At 43.1% G+C, this 23738-nt stretch overlaps 6 protein-coding genes across 6 annotated transcripts; 3 read left to right on the top strand and 3 right to left on the bottom strand.

The window, feature by feature from the left end:
- Positions 1-188: 188 nt before the first annotated feature.
- Positions 189-308, bottom strand: CLUP02_03347 (transposase; the record flags this gene model as incomplete). The annotated part of the gene is made up of 1 exon (XM_049282370.1): positions 189-308. A coding segment is annotated over one exon (120 nt), but the record flags the coding sequence as incomplete, so codon positions are not given.
- Positions 309-13332: 13024 nt separating this feature from the next.
- CLUP02_03346 (uncharacterized protein) lies at positions 13333-13497 on the top strand (the record flags this gene model as incomplete). Its single annotated transcript, XM_049282369.1, has 1 exon — positions 13333-13497. The coding sequence occupies one exon, from the start codon at positions 13333-13335 to the stop codon at positions 13495-13497; it is 165 nt and encodes a 54-aa protein (XP_049139512.1).
- Positions 13498-13550: 53 nt separating this feature from the next.
- CLUP02_03345 (uncharacterized protein) lies at positions 13551-14222 on the top strand (the record flags this gene model as incomplete). The annotated part of the gene is made up of 3 exons (XM_049282368.1): positions 13551-13653; positions 13821-13864; positions 14043-14222. The coding sequence occupies 3 exons, from the start codon at positions 13551-13553 to the stop codon at positions 14220-14222; spliced, it is 327 nt and encodes a 108-aa protein (XP_049139511.1).
- Positions 14037-17565, bottom strand: CLUP02_03344 (uncharacterized protein; the record flags this gene model as incomplete). The annotated part of the gene is made up of 13 exons (XM_049282367.1): positions 14037-14434; positions 14506-14646; positions 14712-14805; positions 14873-15144; positions 15200-15457; positions 15575-15809; positions 15902-16099; positions 16168-16178; positions 16219-16544; positions 16606-16704; positions 16765-17246; positions 17314-17501; positions 17553-17565. 13 exons carry the CDS (start codon positions 17563-17565, stop codon positions 14037-14039), a joined length of 2715 nt encoding a protein of 904 aa, XP_049139510.1.
- Positions 17566-17573: 8 nt separating this feature from the next.
- On the bottom strand, positions 17574-17966 carry CLUP02_03343 (uncharacterized protein; the record flags this gene model as incomplete). Its single annotated transcript, XM_049282366.1, has 1 exon — positions 17574-17966. The coding sequence occupies one exon, from the start codon at positions 17964-17966 to the stop codon at positions 17574-17576; it is 393 nt and encodes a 130-aa protein (XP_049139509.1).
- Positions 17967-18570: 604 nt separating this feature from the next.
- On the top strand, positions 18571-22927 carry CLUP02_03342 (PH domain-containing protein; the record flags this gene model as incomplete). The annotated part of the gene is made up of 3 exons (XM_049282365.1): positions 18571-22337; positions 22400-22791; positions 22911-22927. The coding sequence occupies 3 exons, from the start codon at positions 18571-18573 to the stop codon at positions 22925-22927; spliced, it is 4176 nt and encodes a 1391-aa protein (XP_049139508.1).
- Between the last annotated feature and the right edge of the window lie 811 nt (positions 22928-23738).

Genomic DNA, 23738 nt, shown 5'->3' with positions numbered 1-23738 from the left:
AACACTATTTTTAACTACTTAAGGGCAGTCTTATCGGTCGTCTAGCTATTATCTATTATTATAAACTCCTAACTAGCATAAGGGTTAAGTTTAAGTAAAAACTACTGCTATTATACCGACTTTCCCTTATATATAACTAGTAGTTTAATAGCTCGACTATTAGTAAAGATATACTTAATAATAAATACCTAAGCACGCAAACCAAGCTCTTTTTTTTGCACTACTATGGTCTCTACCTTACCCAAAACCAGGCTATTAAATCCCTTGCCCTCTAGGATACTAGTCTTATCTATATTATACCTATTAGCCTATTTAATATCGCTAATCTCTAGTATGTCGAGTAATCTAAACTATAACTTAATTATATTAGTAATAGCCCTATTTAGACGCCTCGAATCGATAGTACGACTTCTCTAGACCTTAATTAATAGGTTCCTCCTTAAGAAAGCGTCTATCTATCTCTTCCTAAGAGGATTTGTGTCCCCCTGGTGTCACGGCAGTGGGCACCAGGGCCCTGTGGGCCCTGTGGCTCAGCCTCAGGCTGCGAGGCTGAGCTCCTAGTGGTCACGTGACGAGCTGGACCGCTAGGCCTAAAGGGCCAGCCTGCTAGCTTCTGCCCACTATTCTGTTTTTTCCCTCTTTATATTAAGTCTTTAGTTAATTAAGTTAATATAGTAGCGTTCCGACCTACCTCGAGTTCCCTTTCGTAATACTACTTAACGTTACTTAATTAACTATTCTCTAGAAACGGAACGATAATATTTTAATTAATTAATTACTAGCTACCCCTACTAAGAAAGCGTATAAGAGAGCCGAGCGATAGCTAGTTAAATTAATCGCGCGTAAGTAGTATAATTAATACCCCCTAAATATATACCCCCTTTACTAAACGTAATAATTAGAGGATATAGTTAAGGAGGCCAGGTCCCCTTTTATATTAATAGTTTTTAATAAAACTACTACTTCTACGAGTTTTAATAGAGCGTCGTAAGCCCTAATAAAGGCGCTAAGCTCCCGGTTATTAACCTAGAGGTCGCGCTATTTAACTAGTTAGTAAAGCGCTTTTTACTCTTTATTATTTAGGCCGATCGCTTAGCGTACTTTAGCGACGTAGCTAACTAGCTTATTTTACCTATTTATATCCATAACGATATCCTCTTTAAGAAAAATACTAAGTAGTATATTAACCTCGACCTTATTTAAGCGCTATATTTTAAAAACGACGGAAAGACCCTACTTAAGTAGATCGAATAGTAACTAAAGATGCGCATTACTTAGTACTAATTAGAATAGGTCCTAGCGTCCGCTATCGGCTAGCTAAGTAATAGTACTAAGCGCTTATATATAATAACTTATAAAAACCTCGACTTTACGCGTATTATTATTATAAAGCTCCGCATTACGAAGGAAGCCCTTACCCGAGCCTATATTAGTAATATAGCTATAGCTAAAAGGCTAGAGTAATTAGAGAACGGCTCCTAGGCTAGCTCTATTTAGGATACCGCTACCCTTAGTATACTAAAGTAGCGGCTAGTATACTTAGAGACGTAAGGTAGCCGCGAGACTACTTTAGCCTTATCCTATTTTATTACCTACGGCTCTTAGAAAATACTTAACGTGCTTACTTTTATAAATAATAATACTAACTTTAAGTTCGATTACTAGCTTTAGCGTATTACGAAGCGCTTAGAGAATGCTAATTATAATACGGATAGGTACCGCTTAGAGTATATTATTAATAAGATTAGAAGTAGCGCTACGGAGTTTATATACTTATTACTAACCTCTAATAAGATTACTACGGCCGAGTAGCTATTTTACGAGCTTAAGTTAGCTTATACTAGCCTAACCGCTATAGACGACGCTAGTTATAAGCTAGACGTACTTATAATTATACTTAAAAACGTCTACTAAAAGCGCTCTATATTCGCTAAGCTCGCGCGTATTAATAAACTTCTAAAGTCCTAATAGAAGCGCCGTTTCTATAATAAGCTACTTATATATCTTTATAACTAGGCTATATCGAAGTACTTAGACAATACGGCTACTTTTTAAAAATATACTAAGTATATTACCTAGCTAGCTAACGCGATATAGCCCCCTTTTATAAAAAACCGCGCGGTTAAGGTTTCTAATTAGACTCGCTAGACCTCGGATAGAAGTAATAAAAGTAATAAAAGTAGCGGAAATAATAAAAGTACTAAAGGTACTAAATAGGACTAAGGTCGTACCTCTATTTATAAGACGATCCCTAAAGCCCTATATTAAAAACTTAAGGATAGTAGCGCTTATTTCGTTTATAACGATACCGGATATATCTTTAAGGACTGCCCTAAGAAGCTAAAGACTACTATAACTATTATTAACGCTGCCGCAGGCCCTATTAAAATAAAGTTAAGTTCGGAAAACTAGACCCCCTAGTAGAAGTAAACTCCTAGCTAGGGGATATATATAAAAAGGACGGAAGATTAGCGATTAATTTAGTAAACCTATAGGATCTCGTAGGGGGTTAGCCCCTTAAGATAGAGCTTATATTAGTATTTAATAAATATAAAATTCGCTTAAGAGCCTTACTTAATATAGGAGCTAATAAGTACGGATTTATAAATAATTACGTAACCCTTTTATTATAACAGTTCTGCGCAGCCCTATTTTATAAATTACTATACCTAATCCCTACTACCGGGTTTAATAAAGAGTAATTAAATAATACTAGCGTAGTATAGACCGCTAACCTATATATTAATTAACAGGTCTTTTTAAAAGCACCCCTCTTTTAGCTTAATACGGGCCGCTACGACCTAATCCTAGGGTAGAAATAGTTCGAATACTACGGGGTAAACCCTAATGTTCGCCGCTAACGGCTAATATAGCCTAAGGACTTATTATTATAAGAGACGCCCTTTATTATCGTTAGGGATATTAAGGACCTATGTGCCCCGGAAGTTATTAACGTATAATACTAAATCGATACCGACTGCCGGTAGGACTTATTTAAAATAGATATAACCTGCTATAACTAAAAGCTCTAGTAGTAGCGGGCAAAGGGCACGCTAATTAGGATATTACTACGCTTATTAAAAATAATAGCCCGTTAAATATAGTAGTTAGACGAGGCTAAGGATACGAAGAAAATAGAACGCGCCCTTAATAGCATTACTATTGCCCCTATAAAGAGGGTTAGATAGTAAAAACTATACTTAGTAACGTTATAAATAGATATTACCTTTATTAGCGCTCTCGTATTTAAAAGGAACTTAAGGCGGAACGACGTTAAAATAGGCTCTATATTATTCTATAAGCTAGACCGTATTATAGAGGATAAGAAAGAGGAAGCAAACCCCTTATATAACGATAACTAAGTTACTCGCAACCTTATAATAACTAACTTATTAAAGTACCTACGGCCCTAGACCGACGTTTTTAATAAAGCGGCTAGTAATATACTTACGCTTTATAAGCCGTATAATTATAAAATCGAGCTCTTAAATAGCGGTAAAAAGAAGCTAACCTACTACTCTCTATATAAGTAGTCGGTACTAGAGCTAAAGGCTATAAAAGCCTATTTACTAGAGTACTTATAAAAAGGATTTATTAAGCTAAGTAATACTCCTTTTATGTCGCCGACGCTATTTATAAAAAAGCATAATAGTAGTCTATGCTTCTACGTTAACTTCTATAAGCTAAATAAGGTTATAAAAAAAGACTACTACTTACTACTATTTATTAATAAGACCCTCGCGCGGCTAGGTAGGGTAAAAGTATTTACTAAACTAAATATTAAGTAGGCCTTTTACCGTATTCGCTTCGACCTAGCCTCCGAGGACTTAACGACGTTTAGAACCCGCTACGGGGTATATAAGTATAAGGTAGTACCCTTCGGGCTCTATAACGGGTCTACTATATACTAACGATATATAAATAAGATATTAATAGAGTACCTAGACGACTTCTATATAGCGTATATAGATAATATCCTAATCTTTTTAGACAACCCCTTCTAGTATTAAGAGCACGTTACTAAAGTACTAAACTACTTATAGAAAGTAGGTTTATAAGCGGATATTAAGAAGTATAAATTTAGCGTTACTTTTATAAAGTACCTAAGCTTCGTAGTTTTTATAAAAAGTATATAGCTTAATAAAGAGAAAGTCTCTATAGTTAGAGACTAAAAGCTACCTATATTACTTAAGGGTATTTAGTCTTTCCTCGGGTTTTATAACTTTTATAAGAGATTTATAAGGGATTACGGCCGCTTAGCTAGGCCCCTTATAAGACTAACGGGTAAGGGAGTTCTTTTTAACTTTAGTACTAACTACGAGACGGCCTTTAAGGCTATAAAGCTAGTGCTAATATCGGCGCTAATCTTTTATTATTTTAAGCTAAAGCTACTAACGCGGCTAAAAACCGACGCTTTTAACTTAGTATGCGCCGGAGCGCTATTATAATAATAAGAGGATAACGGGTTATAGTACTTAGTAGCTTTTTATTTAAAAACGATAAGCGGCGCAAAGCTTAACTACGCTATTTATAATAAGAAAATATTAATAATAATACTATACTTAAAAGAATAGCGCGCAGAGCTTATAAGTTATGAGTATAAGTTCGACGTTATTATAAACTATTAGCTATTACTATTTTTTATAACTAAGCGCCTACTTAACTTATAATAAGCCCGCTAAGCTAATATACTAGCGGACTTTAACTTTTAGATCTATTACTACTTAGGGAAGGAGAACGTACTAACTAACGCCTTATTATAAAAGATAAAGGATATCCGTACTTAGTAAGTACTAAAAGAGGCTAATAGGACCTAAGTCCTCTTATTACTAGGACTACTATCCCCCGATATTATAATAGAGCTACGGACGTTATTAAGCGCCGTAGTTAGTTAACTATAGCTTATAGTTAGCTCGCTCTTATTAAAAAACGAGCTCTAGGGGTATTTATTAATAGAGAAGATTTTAAAGCTTAATAAAGACCTTATTATAACGTCCCTCGTACTAATACGAGCGCTAGCGGCCGAAGGGTGCGAGCGCTAGTCTATTTAAAACGACGGATTATTAATAATAAATAGGAAGCTCGTAGTGCCCGAGAAAGAGAACTTTTATATTATAATTATTTATAAGGTCTATAAGCAAAAGCTCCTCGCCTACCTAGGGCGTAATAAGGTCGTAAAAATAATTAAGTAGCGATACTACTAGCCGGGCCTAACGGTAGATACCTACCGGTACGTACGGAACTACTATACTTATTACTAATTATAAAAGCTACGTAATAAGCCCCCGGGGGAGCTAAGGCTACTTCTAGTGCCTAACTACCCGTAGTAATATATTTTTACTAACTTTATAACTATCCCTACTAATTAAAAAGGATTTAATAATATTTAGGTAGTAATAAACTACCTAGGTAAGAGGGCGATGTCCGTTCCTTATTATAAAACTACTATAGTAAAAGATATAAGCCGAATATTTTACGAACGGGTGCTACCTATTTTCGGCTTATTAAAGACTATTATATTAGACCGAGGCCCCTAATTTATCTCTAACTTCTAAAGGGAACTCTATAAGATCTACAGGGTTAAGCTATAGCTATCGACGGCCGACTACCCTTAAATAGATAGCTAAATAGAAATACTAAACTAGTATATCCTATAGCGGTTAAGACTACTAGTTAACTAATATTAAGATAACTAGAGCGATATACTACTTATAATCGACTTTACTTATACTACTTAGCTTAATAAGACTATAAAGCTATTACTATACGAAGTAAAATTCGGTCGTTAGCTACGGCTCTTTTTTAACTAGTCTAAACGAACTTACTAATTCGGCTTTATAAAAAAAAAGCTAAACTATACTAACGCGTAGCGTATAGCCTAGGGGATATACGAGGCCTAAAAGACTATTAAGGGTAATATAAAGGTCGCTTAAGTACGATATAAAAAGTATACTAACCGCTACTAGTACCCGGACGACCTAAAGCTAGGAGACCGGGTCTTTGTTAATACCTCGTACTAAAAGTCTACTAACGTAAATAAACTATAATAGCCATAGGCCGGGCTATAGACTATCGTTAATACTAAATAGGGGGGTATATAGATTATAGAACTACTAATAAGTAGCTAGGTATACCCGGTTTTCTACTTAAATAAGCTAAGAAAGGCTACTAACGACCCACTACCTAAGTAGAACTAAGACCTACTACTACCGATTATTAATAATAACGGCAAACTAGAGTACGAGGTCTCGGAGGTCGTTAAATTACGCTTATATAGGGGAAAACTATAGTACTAAGCGGATTAAAAGGGGTATAATACGGATCCGACTTAGTACGATATAAAGAGCTTTAAATATGCGCTAGCGGCGCTCTAGGCGTTTTACTACTAGTACCTAATTACTAAGGGCCTATTATAGAACCTAGATATATAAATAAAAGCCGCCGTAGCTAGCGATTTACTATTACTAAAAGAGGACGATAATATGATAGTAGTAATTACGGCTATAGATTCGCTAAAATAAGGGGTAATTTAAAGGTTTATTTTTTTAGCGCTACGGATAGCGCCCTCTAGTATAGAGGGGGGGGTAATATTACGGTAGTAGGTACTAGGGCCCTATAGGCCCTATGGCTTAGCCTTAGGCTACGAGGCTAAGCTCTTAGTAGTTATATAATAAGCTAGACCGCTAGGCCCAAAGGGCTAGCTTGCTAGCTTCTGCCCATTGTTCTATTTTTTCCCTCTTTACGTTAAGTCTTTAGTTAATTAGGTTAATATAGTAGCGTTCCGACCTACCTCGAGTTCCCTTTCGTAATACTGGGATCTTAGAACTCGCTTAGCGAATTCTATAAGCTATTCGTAAGTTAGTATAACGCCTAGATTATACTAAATGCGAACCTACTAGGCTAGCTAGTCTTCCTACTATAGAGGAAGCCTCTAGAGGTCTGCGAATATTATTACCCTCGTCTAATAGCCTCTCTTATAATTACGAAGAGTTAACCTTAGAACTCCGAACTTAATCGAGGCCCGATTAACTAAGAGACCTCTTCCGATAGCCTTAAGAGCCCGAATAACTTTATTTTCGGTATACGAGACTATTATATATCGATAAATAAGTGTGTAAAAAAGAATTATATTTGGACGATTTTTGCAATTGTTGTGGTGGTTTGAAAATCGTGGGTAGGGTTTTAATACGGTGGCTGGGATAGAGAAATGGGGTGGCCAAAAGGGGGGGGTGGCCAAAAGGGGGTGGGTCGACTTATGGGACAGCAAAAGCAGCCTAAACTCGACCCTTGTTACCAACCCTCCTACGCCGTCCGTCCACATTCCAGACAAGGCAGGTAAGTCGTCGTGGTAGCCGCATCTTGCTTCCTGTATATCTCGTTCCGTATGAATACGTTGTGCGGTGCATCTGTTGCCTGAGATTCCTTTGTTTGCCGATCGAGGACACACAGGGAATCCGGGCTCCTGGGCCTGTTGTTCTAGTCCTGTAATCGCAGGTTGCCGCCACCCTCGGGCCAAGTACCCTCGTACTGAAAAGAGTGTGTCGTTGAAGTACTGTACGGATACCATGGAGGTCCACTGGTATCTTCTCACCAGGTCGGTACTTTCCCCCTCTCTGTACTCCGTTGCGTTCGCAAAAGTCCACGGCCAATTGTCTTGATTTGATAAATCCCACGAGAAACTCGTCCGCATAAAGTCTGAATTTTGAATCTGAATCCGTGTCTCTCCGGCTAGAGACAGGCCCGACAAGAGACACCTCCGACTTGTCGTTGCCGTCGCACAAGCCGCAAACCCAACTGCCTAAGTTCCCGGACAGCCGATTGACAGAAAAGAAACAATCGGGACTTGTCACTGCTTGTCAGGAATGTTTCTGTCTCAAAGAATGCCTATCTACGGCAGACTGCAAGAGGCACTCCGCCAAAACACTTTTTTCATATGTCAAAGCAGAAATCGTATTTTACGGTCACCCCACTACCCAGGATAGGGTCTAGACTAGTGTAGTAACCTATAAATAGGGGTTATAGAGATTTATAGCTTAAGAGATACTTTAATTTCGTAATATATTAGACCGCACAGTAGTATATAAAATCGCGCAATATCGTACCCCGACGTAAAAGTTTTTCTTCTCTTTATAACTTTATTATAAAAATAATTACTACTTTTTACCCTCTTATAAGTAAAAATCACTCTTTACTTAAGTTATTAAACTAATAGCTCGCTTATAAATATTATAATATAGATCTATAATAACTTTTAGTCTCTATATAAGACGTTACTAAACTAATTAACCTTATAATACTTCTTTATAAAGCTATTCCGAAACGACCGATCGATAATAATACTCGTATAGGCTCTACCCTTTTTATATAATAAGAACGTATAAATATACAAACCTCGATATTAATAAAATCTCTTCTTATAGGCTTAAAAGAGCAGGAACGAAGTATTTAGTAAACGAAAAAGGAGCTAAAGCAATCGCTAATAATTAATATCTCTATTATATTATATAACGTATCCTTTTTTAAAAACGAACTTAATAGTTTCTAAATAACGACTTATACTAACGTCTAAGTTATTAAGAAGTTTATTAAGAAAGTTTAGTTTAATCGCTTTTTAACGTTTATTTTATATTAAGATATAATACGATCTATTATTTTATATTTCATAATAAACTAGTAAATTCTTTTAATAAAGTGGATAGTATTTCTAATTAATATAAAGAATCTTTATAATATCTCAGAGTACTATAAAGTAGCGTACGAAGCTATAAGTTTAGAGAGATTCCTCTCTAAAGCTATAATCTTATATAAAAAAGACAATTACTAACTTTCTATTATTTTTTAAACTAGAATTAAGTCGCTAGTTATTAAACCTTAGCTAGTAAAGAAGGGAAAAGGTCGTATAAAGCTAATTATAACTAAAACTTTAGGCAAAATAACGTATAGAAATGTTCCGAAAACACGGCTTTTAATAGGTATTAGTATTAAACTAATAATAAAGATTAAGGAGGAATTGTTAGTTAAGTAAGAAAAGAAGATCGTTAAAAAGGAGGTAAAGGCTAAGAAAAAGGTTAAAAAGGATAAAAACGATAGGAAAGACGAGATTATAGTAGTTCGATAAGAAGATAAAGTTTATAATAGTAAACAACCTAGTATACTATAAGGATAGAAACGAGCATTCTCGTTAATAAATAGTTTAGAGTAAACTATAATTATATTTATAATTCCTCTTCGTCCTTAGTATCGCTCGTAATTACGAAGCTATTTAATACTCTAAGATTAATTTTAAAGTCTTCTAATCTCTATTTAACCTATATAATACCGCCCTATAGTTTACTTAGTAAAGTAACTTCTAATTAGAGCTTATTACGTATATACTACTTTAGACGAACACGAAGATATTAATATACTTTAAAATAAGGATAATTAGCCTCGCTAAACTTCGTACTTTTAGCTAATATAGTTAGAGAGCCCTTAATAATTAAGGTATAAATCTATAAAATAGCTTAAGGAAGATATGCGTCTAGATTATTACTATTCTAAATAGCGTTTAATAGTTATTAAACTTAGTCTTAGTTAATTAGCTATATAAAGTCTTATACGGTTCGTAACGTAAGTTAATAATATAGTTATTATAACTAACTAGAAATAACGTAAGGGCGACCTTTTTAACGACGAATTCGATAAGAGTTCTAAATTTATATGAAGTTAATAAAATCAGAACGAATTAGTAGTATATACGTAAATAAAAGTGCAATCTAGTTAGAGAGTATATCTATATAAAATAGCCCTTAGAACTTAAGTAGTTAAAAGTATTTTTATAAACGTAAGTATACTTATATATACTAAGATATATATTACTTACCCGCTAATATGCTAATCTACTTTAATAAAGACGATTTTACTAACTCTTAATCTTAACGTTATAAATACTTTTACTAAAGATCTAGTAATTACGGAATATAATTAGACTTTTTGCTATTAAACGGTGTTATAAAAGGTAGTAATAAACACTAGACGTAAGAACGGTTTCTTTCCCTCGGTCTAAACGAACTCGTAATAGCATAAATCCCCGTTATTAAATAATAGTAAGATATTATATAAGTATATTCCGGGACGTATAAGTAAAAACCCCTATATAGAACTATATAATAAATTGCGAATAAGTATTAATATTAGTATAGATCTTAAATTTAAATAGTAGAAGCTTATTATACGTATCTAAAGACTAAATATAATTTAGTCTAGGAGTCGTAAACCCTTTACGATAGTACCTTATCTTACTTAACCGATCTTAAACTTATTATAGAAAGGTTTTGTAATATATAAGGTATAGTTTATCTTGGCTAATAACATGAGCTTATTAGCGAACCTATATATAAAAATACTTTTTACCGTACCCTTTAGTACAGTAAGTAACCTCTAGTATACTAAAAAAGAACTCTTTTAATCGTTATTATATAATTGCGAGCTATTTTAGTGTTTGTTATTACTAAAGCTAATTCTATTGACGAAGTATTAATAATCCTATAGCCGTAATTATAAATCCTTTAAACTAGAGTTAAAAAAAGATATCTTTATTATTTAAGTATTATTAAAAGAATAATTCTTAGATACGAATTAATAGATCTTTAGAAAAGACCGTACGCTCTTCTCATCGTAAGTCCTATTTCGTAAGTTAACGTTCGAAAGTTCGCTTTGCAATTCTAGTACTAGAAACTATAAAGATATATATAATAATTATATTATAAGTCTAATTACTCTCTAACTTTATAATAATTATCGTTCGATATAGTAAAAGATTAATACGCGGTCGTACTATTTTAAAAAAGTAATAATATATAAAATAAGAAACTAAAAAAGAAATTTTAAGTAAGGGGTAAATGTTTATATATAATTATAGCGATATATAGGGGTATCCTTTTGTTTATAAGGTCTTATAAGTATATATATAGAAATATAGACGCTTACGGGGATTTATAATACTAAAAAGGATAGAAAAGTACATAATAATAATATACGATAAATAAAAGTTCTATAATTTTATTAGAAATATTAAACTTTAGGGGGAGCTTTTATATAGTTAATTACGGCCTCTTACGGGCTAAACTAAGCGCGTATACTCTAGCTTATAGTTAGTAAGTGCCCTACGACTTTATAAGGGCCTTACTACCCGGGTATTAAGCCTAACCGTGCTATATCCTAATATATACTTATATAAACTCCTATACTATACTATATAAAAATATCGAATTAATTACTCCTTACTCAGAGTTTATATAAGTTAGTAACGCTCCTTATAATCCTATACGCTATTATATATACCCTCTTTATTATCTTTAGCTTACTTAGCTACCTATTTAAGGGCTTTTACTATCGTACGGAGGTATATAGCGGGGATAGTACTTAGAGACTTAAATAGAGCGCCGATACGGACTTTATTATAGCCCTTATAATTATAACCGCGCTTAGCGACTTTAATAAGCGTATTACGAGCTAATACGAACTGTTAGTAAACTATAAATAAATATAAAGTAGTATAGGGTAACGTATAAGTAATAACGGGAGGCGTAACGAGCGTATACTTATATATAGTAAATATATAGTTATAATTAGAGCAGCCCTTACTTATAAAAGTAATATAATTAGCGAAAATGCCTTTACTAGCCTTATAACGGGCGCACAACTCGGTACTAGTCTTAGCGTTACTATATACGGTCGTTTAGATAGTATCGGTAGCCTAAGTACGAGTTACGGCGATATCCGGGGGCACATAACGGCTATTTTTAATAATCTTAAGGTTAAGCTTAATCTAATACTAAGGCTAGATTATATAGGTTAGTATAGTAATATTAGATAGTATAAGGTAGTATATACTAACTTATATAATACTAAAGTTATAGATCTAGTAAAAAGTCTTCGAAAGGGAAAATAAAGAGCCTATAAATAACGTAAGAATCCGTATAATAAGGAAGCTATTATATAGAGGTATACGTACTAATAAGGAGGTAAGAGGTTATCTTATAAGACATAAGGTCGTTAGGGTACTACGTAGGTTAGTATACGGGGACCGTCGGGAGCTATATACCCTTAATACGGGCCAGAACGCTATATTAAGCGCTTATTATAAATATTATACGGCGTATATAATTATTAAAAAAGGGAGTATCCTATACGAAATTATTAGTATATATACGTAAATAGTTAATACTAAAGAAAAAAGTAAATAAAAAGAATTAAATTATAAATAGGTATATACGCGTAATTATACTTATAATTGCGCGTATATTAGCCTAAGAAGAAGCATAATTACTAATTAATAAAAATTACACTAATAATTACGCATAAAATTACCTAATTATACCTAATTAATATTTCTAATTAGCAAATTGCGAATATTATATTTATAATTGCGTATATAATTAGGTAATAATAATAAAAGTAAAGTAAAAAAGGGTATAAAGTATAATAAAGCAAAATATAATCGCTAATAAGTAACTATAGGGGCGTAGGCGGATTACTTACCTTACTTAAGGAATATTAGGTTAGTTAAGAGGAAAGGGAAATTGATTAGTAATAGAAATTAGTAAGGAGGATATGCCCCCTAGCTACCCTACTTTCGCTAAGTAGCATAACCGCCCTTACGTAACCACTGCTACCTACGGTCGTAAGCAATTCCTTATAATAATATACGGGATTTATTATAATATTCATTTATACGTACGAGAAAGTCGCGCTATTAATACCTAAAATTTACGGTAGCCGTAGGTCTATTAGAAAGAACGGTTTTGGCGGAGTGCCTCTTGCAGTCTGCCGTACCTATCCTTGCTTGCCGGCACCCACCAACCCCAAGCGCCTCCTTTCACATGTATCTTGTGAAAAGCGTACCCCTGGCTGCTGAGATGCAGGGTGCGTCCTGGTTGAAGAGCTGCCAGTTTCTTCCCAAACCGATGCTCAGTGAAGCGGGGTGAACAAAAGTATGACTGAGCCGTAGCCTCGACGTCTACGGTCCATGTAGCGCTTCGTCTGACAAGTGCCCATGATCGGGTCAACCTTTCGCAGGGTCTGCACCGGGGCCGTCTAGATCGCTTCCGCGGTCATTTCAAACCATCCGAGCCGGGCCTTCTCACTATAAGCAATTTTCGATATATCATATTGCAAATGTTACTCATCGTGATCTTTCATGCACCTTGCTCTTTTTGCGAGGTATCGATCTGCTTGAGTAGAGCCTTCGGCGTACAATCATCGCGAGGGCTGCCGTGATTGGAATACATTTGTGATATCATGCTCAAGGGCACACCAGCCTGCGCAGGTCCAGGCCTTTTGCTACCTAGGATGGGTAGTACTGAATCATGCAGGCGTGAGAAATTCGAGCTGCCTATGTCGACTCGTCTGACGCTAGGAAACTATCCTGAGGTTCCGTCAGGAGGCTGCCCTTATGCACCTGACTGTATCTGTCCACCTTTGACGATCCGAAGACCGTGGCTCGTATCTTGTTAGTTAGACCAGGGATAAGGCATGACTACATTCGACAAGCCCACAGAGCCAACGCCATGGCCAAGACAGCCATGGCGATAGAGGTCGTTAGTGATGGTCAATCTTGCTTTGGCCTTGCTGAGACCTCATCGGAGATGAATGAGGCGTCTTCTGATAATCGTCATAAAATGGCCTGTCTGTCTTGGCCAGTCGTGTGGTTCAGACGCTGCTTCTCACTTTCTACCAATTATTAGTACCTTTATGACTTGCATGTGCCTGAGGACACTTCTGCGTCTCGCCCTGCATCATGTAGGTTCTAGCAGCAGATCGCCTTTGAAACGACGCAGGCGCGGCCGCGACGGCGGGTAGACCCAATAGCCCGCATAGCATTGTATGTGACCACGACTGGGCTTCTCCATATGCAACTTAGACCTCCTTGGAGAATAGGGTCGCAGTTGTTGGGCCGGCTCGACTTTCACGAGACTCAGGGCATGACCATGATTGGAGCGTCCAAAGAAGCCAAAGGAAGAACCGCTAGAGGAAACAACACTAAATTGAACCGCCTACAGTCCCGGCCGGGCTCCGCCTTGGACAGCGATATCAAACCAGATGGCGCGGCGTACCGCAATGGCAGCGTTGCTATTCCGTCTGAGAACTGGCGTATAGAGCGTTTCCGGAAGCGTGGGATTGCCCTCCTCCCTTCTGAACTTCGCATCGCCGCCGAGCCGATGGGGGTTGGTCCGTCCTAATGGAACGGGATCCAACATCGTTGTGGAGATATAGAAAGGGTGGTCGAGGACTCGAGGGTGTAAACGTCGAGCAATGACAGCCTGTAGATGGCTTTTTGCAAGGTTGTAGTCCTTGCTAGCGGCCGAGGTGAGCTGAGGTGTGGTTGGGAAAAAGCTGGCTTCTGGTGCCTCATTGGCTATTGAGCTGACGGCCAGATTCGGGCTATGTGGGCCTGGACGGGAAAAGGCCGAGTGACTTCATCGTGATTGGCAAAAATACTCAAATTCTGGCTTGATATTAGACCAATCATGAGCGAAATGTCCAAGAGGTCCATCATGAGGAGAGACGGTTGGAGTCCAAACGCTCCTAGGAACTTCCCCTTGACTCCTGAAGGACGCAGCGGAAGCTTGCTGAGCAATAATGGCCGCGTTAATGGCGCAACGACTTTGGCGCCAGTTCAGGGGACAGGCGGATGAGCAAGGTCATGGTCATCAGGAGACGTTACATACCAAGATTACCAGATTGGGAAATGGCCTGCCCCGTTCGTGAGTGCCCGGTTGCAGGAACAACCGTTCTCGAACCTCTCCAGAAGCGGATTGAGATCTATCACAATCAATCTGCCGTCCAATCGAGTTGCCAAAATGCCTAACCAGTTGCTGTTGACTCAAACAAGGGGGCAATCGCCCAGAGACATGTCCGGAAAGCAAGCAAAAAAACCTGGGTACCATGTCGTTGTGAACGGAATATTGAACCATGACATATTGGTATTGTGGCAAAATGGATTCGTTTGCAAACAGATCCGAATACGTGGTTCCCTGCCAAATTCTACATTCTCATACAGGCGGAAGCTGGCTGTACTGCGACCCGGTGTCGGCATCGCAGGGAGAGACAGTGTGGATTTGCAATGACACCCTAGACGGATGTGAATGCTCGCTTGGGAGTCTGAGAACAGTGAGAGAGCGGCGGCTGTCCGGCCATAGACGCGGCAGAAGGCAACAGAACGGGCCATCGTGGAGTCGAACAAGCGGACGCAGTGGAGTCTCTCTCGCAGCAAAGTCGGCAGAAGTCGGCTTCTGTGCCGTCGCGGCAAGTTGTAGGTACGGATAGGTCTGCTGACTACCTATTTTTGGCCCCCGCGGCCTTCGCCTGTCGTCGATGCAGGCGGCTCCGCCGTTGTTTGCCGCACCTCGGGTGGCTGGTTTGACACCAGCCAGTACCCGTTGGCTGCTCGTGACCGCTACTATCGTCACTTGACCTGAGTCACATGGAGTTTCCCACCAGTGAGTGTAAAACCTGTCTTTTTCAAGGCTATTGCAATCCATACAGGACACTTCAGTATTATCCCGTCATCCAAGAGAAGGGGGTTTCGGACCCGGAATTTTCATCCAAGGTAGCACCAAGCCAAGCTTCACAGGCTGTGTTGTTTCTGGTGTCGCCACACTCAACGGCAGATCCCTACCCCAGTGGCTGGGCCGGCGACCCGCAAATCTTGCTTTGCCGCACGGTTGTGCGGGAGGAGATCCTATGGCTTTGGCGGAGCACGGGAAAATAAGTTGAATGTTCAGAGAGACTGTATCAACCTCCTGCAGAAAGGCATATTTCGTCTGCTATTCGTTTCCATTGCAGATTGCTGCGCATGTAACTGCCCTTCTTCAGGGTAATCCCTACTGCATCATTTGTCGTCAGACGCCAGTGGGACGACATTCGCTTGAGTGAAAATCTTGCAAACATCCATGGATCTGTCTAGTGATTCAGGCTGGATCGAAAATAGCATGGCAAGCTTGAGCCTTGAGCTCAATACCACAGGTGAGCGGGACGGTTCGTTTTGGACAGGTTTCCTGCGCAAGGCATGCCTGGTCTTGAAGCCAACGGGGATTGTGCCAATAGTCGCCACCAGCTATCGTGCCCGTGCCTAAGTGGAGGATGGGTATCGACAGCTGCCGTATTTTGCTCACGTATCATCACCAGCTGATGTACTGGCGAGCAAGACATGAAGACGTATTCGTACACGTCAACGCGAGATCAATTCGATTGTGTAGCTGTCTCGTGGGGTGAGGTGAAAATTTGGCAACCCTGAAAATTGACGATCGTCCTCCATGGGATTTCCCCAGATCTCGAGGTTCCGAAAGTGCGTGTATCCAAAAAAAAGAACAGGGACTGCCGGTCTGAGGAGAAACGGTGCAGCGAGTGCTCCCCCACCCTGGGAGATCCGCGTGTGGCGCAGGAACCGGGAGGCTGGTGAAGGAGGGAGAGGTTGAGTTGACGAAGGCGTTGGAAATACCCAATGCAACGTGAGGAATGCGAGGTCCCCGGCAAAGCCGACAGAAGGAGCATGTGAGTTACTGGAAAGCAGTCTGTTAGTACATACTAGACGCAGAACTCAGGGGACCTATTACACAGTACCTGAACGAGAGACCGAATAAGGGGGGCCCGTGGGCGAGTACGTTGCGCCCCTTGAGCAGCTGAAATGTGCTGCTACCAATGCAGAAGACCCGCTGATCGCTTCAAGCCGATTGCTTGTCAGTGGGCGGCGAGCGTCGGTGGTGCATGAAAATGCCACACGGGAGGGGCTGAGGGGCTGTGCTGCCCGCGGGAGAGCAAAAAAACGGCGACGTTGACTCGCTCATGACCGAGATTTTAGCATTGATCTGACCCTCCACCTCCACAAGGGCACAGGACACCAGCAGTCCAGTCCGGAGTCGACAGCCACGCGGCTCCGAATGGGACCAGTGTGCCAGTGTAGGCGACGGGACAATCCAATTTGTGGCCAACATGATGCCATTATGGTTGTTTCCTCCCACCCGCCGATGATGGAACAATGTTTCACTACAAAGCCCACTCAGTCGAGCCCGTTGCAGAAACGAACCAGTGTCTGGGGTGCCAGGATAGGATAGGATAGGGATTAGGCTAGGGACTGTAATCTTGTCGTGGATGCGTGTCGTAGCAACGACGACGTCCTGGCCAGTCGTGATAGCCCCGTGTTTCGAACAGAGAAGCTCGAGTAATTTTGACGGGGCAGATGCGTGTGCAGTCTGCACGGCAAGCTATGGCGAGGTCCGGTTAAGTTGGTTGAGCTTTGCGAGGCAGCTGTCTCCTTGTCAGATATGTGACGACAGCTATTGACATGTCGCGTCCTTGCGTCCATGACTCGATCTCCACGGCAAATGGATAAGCTGTACTCCAGATGGCCCAGGTTCGCTCGCGGCAGATAATCCGGGGATTGGTGTGGTTGCAAGCGTGGTGGGCGGCAGACGTCGAGCGGGTGCAGGAAACCGGCGACACATTACCCAAGCATGAGCCTGTCGTTGAGAGAAAACTTGTCTACTTGACGATTCGAGCATAAGCCAGACCTGAGTCGTTCATCTGTCGGGCTATAATGGAGGCGGACGGGCGTATGAAGTCTGCTTCAGCTTCTGTATGCCAAGTGGCCTGTAAGGAATGAAGTGAACTATAAGTTCGTTGGGTGTTAGGTATGATGTTTGATGTTGCCATGGCTGATGCCGACTTCCGCAAAGACTGTTCTTCTTCTTCTTTGGCCAATGCGAGACGCATCGCATTGAGACTTTGGAGGGCGCAAACCCTGTTTGAAGCTTGTTTATTCGTACGACGATGGACAAGACTTTGCAGGAGAGTGGTGGAGACCTGGAGAAAAGCCAACGGTTCCATGAGTTGCTGTCTCCATATTCACCATGGAAAAAGGATAGGTACGGGTAGGTACGCAGTACTCCGTAGAATAGAAGGAACGAAGTGGCCGTCAATAGCATGGAATATTGAGGGAAGGAGCACGCACTCCGCGCCTCGGGGAGCTTGGGCCATTTCTTTTCCGTAAAAGGAAAGTTGGGCTGAGCTTAACTGCCTTCCCGTTCCTCCAAGGCTCCAAGTGTATCCGTAGGCACCTTACCTTATTACCTAACTTGTAAGGCCCCGTGAGCCCCCCCGCCTGAGGTAATCTCGTTAGCGGTTGGTCTCAGTGAATCGCGGGGTGGTCTCGGCCGAATCTACAGTGGACTGCTCAGTATACGCGGACGCTAAAGCGCGAAGCGAAAGTGGTTTCATTGGCTCCCCCACCGCCGGGCCTCAGCCTATTTTCCAGACGACGAGGCGAGGCTTGACTTTGACAGCACACCTCCCAAAACTTGTACCCGTGGCACTCCCCAAATGCGGCTTTCGCCGACGTCATTACAACTTCCACTCGCGACACAGCATTCTTCCGCTCCAATACACAAGAAATCCTACCTTCCGGACCTGTAGAGCATGCATAGCGCCCATCATAGACACAGATGATATATCTTTGACCGACCGACCGAACCAACGACTCCCAAGTCGTTCCGACGACGTCGACGACCATCGTCGATCCTTGCACATACGATGGCTGAGCCCGCGGCGTCTGTCGCTTTGGCTGCTGCTGCAACAACGGCGCAAAAGCAAACAAGTCCTGCGATTCCCGTCGGCCTCAACGAGGCATCCCTCGATTCTCCTACCTTCCGATCCACTGCGCAGCACTTCGGAGAGCACATCGACAATGTCGAGAAATGGCTTGACGACTATGTCAGGTCTACGTCTCGCGTCACCCGTGACATCCTAGCCCTCGAAGAAAGCGTCAACACCTACCTGTCCAAGATCTTCCCACCCGCCGCCACCGCCGATGCCATCGTCGATCACGACTACACTCTTCTCGCTCTGCGCCGGATAAGCGATGGCTCAAAGGAATGGTGGACTCAGATTATGTCAACAGTGCGGAAAATGGACACCATATCTGTTGACCCCATCCGCTCCTTCGTCGCCGCCGACCTGCGCTCTTTCAAGGAAGTCAGGAGAGTTCTGGACCATACCCAGAGGAACTTTGATCAAGCCATGGCTCGGTACATGAGCCAGTCAAAGACAAAGGAGCCGTCTGCTATCAGAGAGGAAGCGTTCGCCGTGTACGAGACCCGCAAGGCATATCTCAAGGTCTCCATGGACTTCTGCCAGCTTGCGCCTCAGATTCGCTTCAGCCTGGACAAGTTGCTTGTACGTGTCAGCTCCGACTTTTGGAAGGAAATGAAGCGGTCGCGCGACGCCGCTGCCGTATCGACAAAGTGGGGTTCCGAGATGGATCGCATCCGTGGCTGGTCTCGTGAGATGGAAACCACAGAGTTTGTGTTCAAGAGAGAACTACAAATTGCGCGCCGCGATATCGGCGAAAGCACACTGCAAGCATTCAAGCCATCCCGGGAGCTGGAGGATTACAGTGCGTCCACAGTTCAGTTTCTGGGGTCCAGAGGTCCGGTCAGCGTCCAGCCACAAGAAAGTTCCGCCGTTGTCTCGGAGAAGCAGGGTTGGCTCTTCCTCAAGACCCTTTACGGCAAGCCAGCCAGGTCGAACTGGGTCCGTCGTTGGTACTATTGCCGAGAAGGTATTTTTGGCTGGCTGATCAATGGGCCCCAAGGTGTTCTGCAAGGTGACGAGATTGGTGTTCTTTTGTGCAATGCCAAACCTGCCGTTGCCGAGGATCGCAGATTCTGCTTCGAAGTCAAGACAAAGAGCCAGACCTTGGTTCTTCAGGCAGAGACTCAGAACCAGCTGACTGAGTGGCTGGAGGTCTTTGAGGTGGCCAAGAAGAGAGCATTCGAGGCCAGCATGGACAGAGACAGCGCCTCTTCACCCGCCGGTGCCGATCCCGCTTTCTCCATCACGCCGCCACCACTTCCCGAGTTCTCAGCAAGGTCCATGGACGCCATCGTGGCTGGCGAGGAGCCTTCCGGTAGCTTTGACCGGGCTGGCACTCTTCCGGTTCCTGGTTCGGACGGCAGCATGGCTGGCCGTGCCAGCTTCGACGTAAACGCTGGTGCACCGCGTCGGTCCATTACTGCTCTTGGGCGTGACCTAGGCCGAGAGATGGTGCGTGAGGAAGGAGAAAGCAATCGCGATCATGCAGCGAGGATCATCCAGAAGCTAGATCTTCACCGAAAAGCGACCTTTGGTGCGGGTGCCGAAGCTGCGGGGGCTGCTGGCGGTGCGCCCGGCGCTGGCGGCATCGCGGGCTTGATAGCAAGCCACGGCCATCTTCCCGGATACCCTTCCCCCCCACAAGCTGGGTCGAAGAACTCGTCCACTTCAAGATTACCTGCCCTGGACCCAGTTCAAGGAACCTTGGCTCCTTTGACGCTGGCAAGGCCACCCGCAGCAACAAACCTCAGCCGAACGGCTGTGATGCTTTCAGTCGACAGAAGTATAGGGTCGGACACTACGAGCCACATGCCTACTTCGGTTCTCGCCAACTACTGGGGAAGTAGCCCTTGGAGCACTGTCTACGGGTCTGGCCCAGGCCGTCCTCGCACCCCTGGCCTGCTGGAAGAAAATCCATTCGGAATAGTAGTCCGAGAGGTGGGCAAGCCTGGTGAAGAGAAGCCTCCAACTCCTACCACTGGCCACAGGAAGACTGTCAGTGTCGATGCAAAACCCAGCCAAGCCCACACCCCATTCAGACAGCCCGTGGAGACCTTTGTTCCAGGATACCCTCCAGAGTTAAGAATCCAGCATCTCCAATTCCGGATTCTGTTCCCGAATGCTCCACTGGACGAGAAGCTTGTCCTCGTTTTCCGCGCCGCCTGGTCGAGCTCGACAGGCAAGGGCTCACCCTCTCACGGCCAGGGGCTGGCGGGCAACGGCCGTATCTATATCACTCCGGACAACATGTACTTTTATGGACAACAAATGGGCCTTGTAGTTGCATATGCCATTAGTCTCGACATAATAGCCGAGGTCACAGCTGCGCCCGGTAAGGAATGCGACTTCATTTTCCTTCACCTCGGTGAGGATGGCAATGAGACGGGCTACACTAGAATCACCATCAAGATTTTCCTGGACAATCTCCAGCTCCTTCATGCGAGAATGAACCTTCTCATCGACGACTTACAATCTGAGGAGCCAATGGAGTTGCCAGAGCTCATTCGGGCACTGATTAATCTGGAATACGAGGACTACAGCAAACGTAGCCCAAGCATTGAAAGCTGGGAAGAGGTCTCGTCAAATACGCCGTTCGATGACGGCACGCATTCTGGGCGCCCGGCTAAGCGCCAGAGCCAGTTTGGACCAAGACTCCGCTTAGCAGGGCCTGGTTCGAGGCAGACCCCCAAAGTGCAGGTACCCGCTCATCCTGTAATTTTCGAACCCGAAGACATGCAGAGAATGGTTGCAGAGCGGCACTTTGAGATTAGTGCCAAGGCCTGCTTCCATGTGCTCTTTGGCGACAAGAGCTTTGTCTTCCCCAAGCTCTACTTTGAGCGGAGAGCTCAACAGATCGTCCAAGGGCCCTGGGCGCTCGCAGATCATGGCCGAATGAGGCGAGAGTTCCAGTTCAAATTCGACTACAAGGATATGATCGGTCGACCCAAGACCGTGGACGTTGTCGACTACCAGACCATGGATGTCTTTCAAGAACACGTAACGTATGTTGTGACACACACCAAGACGGCATGGCATCTTCCCCATTCTCAAGACTTCAAGTTGGTGACCAAGGTTGTCATCACTCACGTGGCCAAGTCAAAGTGTAAGTTGGCCATCTACACAAAGGTGGAATGGTCCAAGATACCCACGTTTTCGAAGAACTTGGTCGAGCGTCAGGCCCTAAATGACGCCGAGGGCGATGCGGAAGAGCTTGCAGACGTCGCGACGGACCAGGTGCGCAAGCTTGGCCCACACAGCCGGACCAAGAGGGCAATCCAGGTGTACGGAAACATTGGGCAACAGACGCAAGTCGTTGTCTTTTCCCCGGCCGACGCGGCCGCGTCAAAGAAGCAGCTCATCAAGCCGCGGACACTGACAGCCATGCTCCTGGAAACGCTGCGCTCCTTTGGCGAGAGTGCGGTGACGTCGCTCATCATGTGGGCCATCGCCGTGGTGAAGACTTTCTTCAGCGTGGTCACGGCTCATAGACTCATCCTTCTTGTCCTGGCCGTCAGCGCGTTCACGAACATTGCCTTGACGTCCAAAGAAAGCTCGACCTGGTGGACGGAGAGGCGAGCAGCCAAGTTTATGACGCGGCTCGGCGTCGGCCCGAACGTGATGATGAGCAAGGCCATCTACATGGCAGATCTGGGCGAGGCAACGGGTGCGGTTGGCCATAACAACAGTTGGCCTACCGATAGTGCCTGGTAAGTAAATCTCGATTGGCAGTTTGGGGTTCAGGGATACGATGACTAACATTATATCACAGCTTCACTACGTTCCAACTTGTTGCCAACGCCACCGACCTTGACAGCCCCTACGAAGACGCCGGGTCGACGCTATCATCAGCGACGAGCCGAGCGACCGCGCGCCGGCTGCGCCGGACCCGACAGCGTCTCGGATCGTATCGACACGATCTCCTCGTCGCGATGCGCATCGTCAACAGCATCGAGCGGGAGATGGTGCAGTCAGAGTGGGAGAATTGGCTCTCTGACGAGACGATGCGGTGCGAGAAGCTCAAGACTATTTTGGAGGAGGATGGCGGTTCTGCTAAGAGTAAGCGCGGCGGTGGTGGCAGTGGCCAGAAGGTCTTGACGTCGAGTATTGACGAAGGCAAGAAGGAGGCGCTGCGGGAGTGGTACGATACATATTGCGGGAGCTGTAAGTTGGATCACCAAGCGTTGATGAGTGAGCGCAGCTCTTTGGCGGGGTTGTAGAGGAGTTTGTTGGGTCTCGTTGTGTTGCATTGCGTAATATCATGTTGCCGTGCTTTTGAACAGCGTATCGAGGCTTGTAGAGCCTTACAGTCTATTGTTCTGTTTTACTCCGAAATGGAGGATAATATTTGATTACGTTGGATGATGATTTTATGCTGCAGGTTGTCTCTGCTTGATGGATTCATTACTCCACCACTGGTTGGGGGGTGATGAGATGAATATGCGCTTCTCTTGTTATCAATGATGCACTCTGCTCAAGACGCACCCAAAGGCAGCACAAAGGGCAAAGAAGTGAGGGGCTTAACTCTATTGCAACACTATTGATGGAAGCAGACAGAGGTTCTGTTGTAGATTCAGGACCTACCTAATGTACCGGGACAGAGGGGGGAAGGCGAATACGATTAACAATGTTCACCATGGTCAGGCTGTGAAGTTGTTCATAATGGCGATCTCAGCCTCATCCGTTACAATTCAATAAAGGTTGCTAGTTTACTGCTAGAGTATTGGCATTGATGGCCTGAAGACATGGCCTGATTCTTCTCTGGGGACTCTATCGCGATGTAAGGCTGCAATCGTAGATCGATGTTGACCGGAAGGTTCGGTCAAACTGTCTTGGGGGCTAGTGTTGGTGTTCGATGAAGAGAAAGTCGGCCGACGAGAAAGCCGGGTCCGGACCTTTGAGGTCATGTCTCGGGAATCTCGGCGTGGTTTTGGTGTAATTGTGTACAACCAGTATGATGGTACTTGGACATTTAGGCTGTACGCCCTACCCTTAACACCTTGGGGTAAGGTAGATCATGACGATGTAAACTCAAGTGGTTGACGTCGATGCACACCAGGAGTACGCAGCGCTTGGTATCACATCTTACCCCAAATCACTTCTTTTGCTCT

The sequence above is a fragment of the Colletotrichum lupini genome, chromosome 2, assembly GCF_023278565.1.
Source record: "Colletotrichum lupini chromosome 2, complete sequence".
NCBI classification, from domain to species: domain Eukaryota; kingdom Fungi; phylum Ascomycota; class Sordariomycetes; order Glomerellales; family Glomerellaceae; genus Colletotrichum; species Colletotrichum lupini.
Note: the sequence above shows the minus strand (reverse complement) of the source record. Positions and strands in the feature narration are given on the sequence as shown.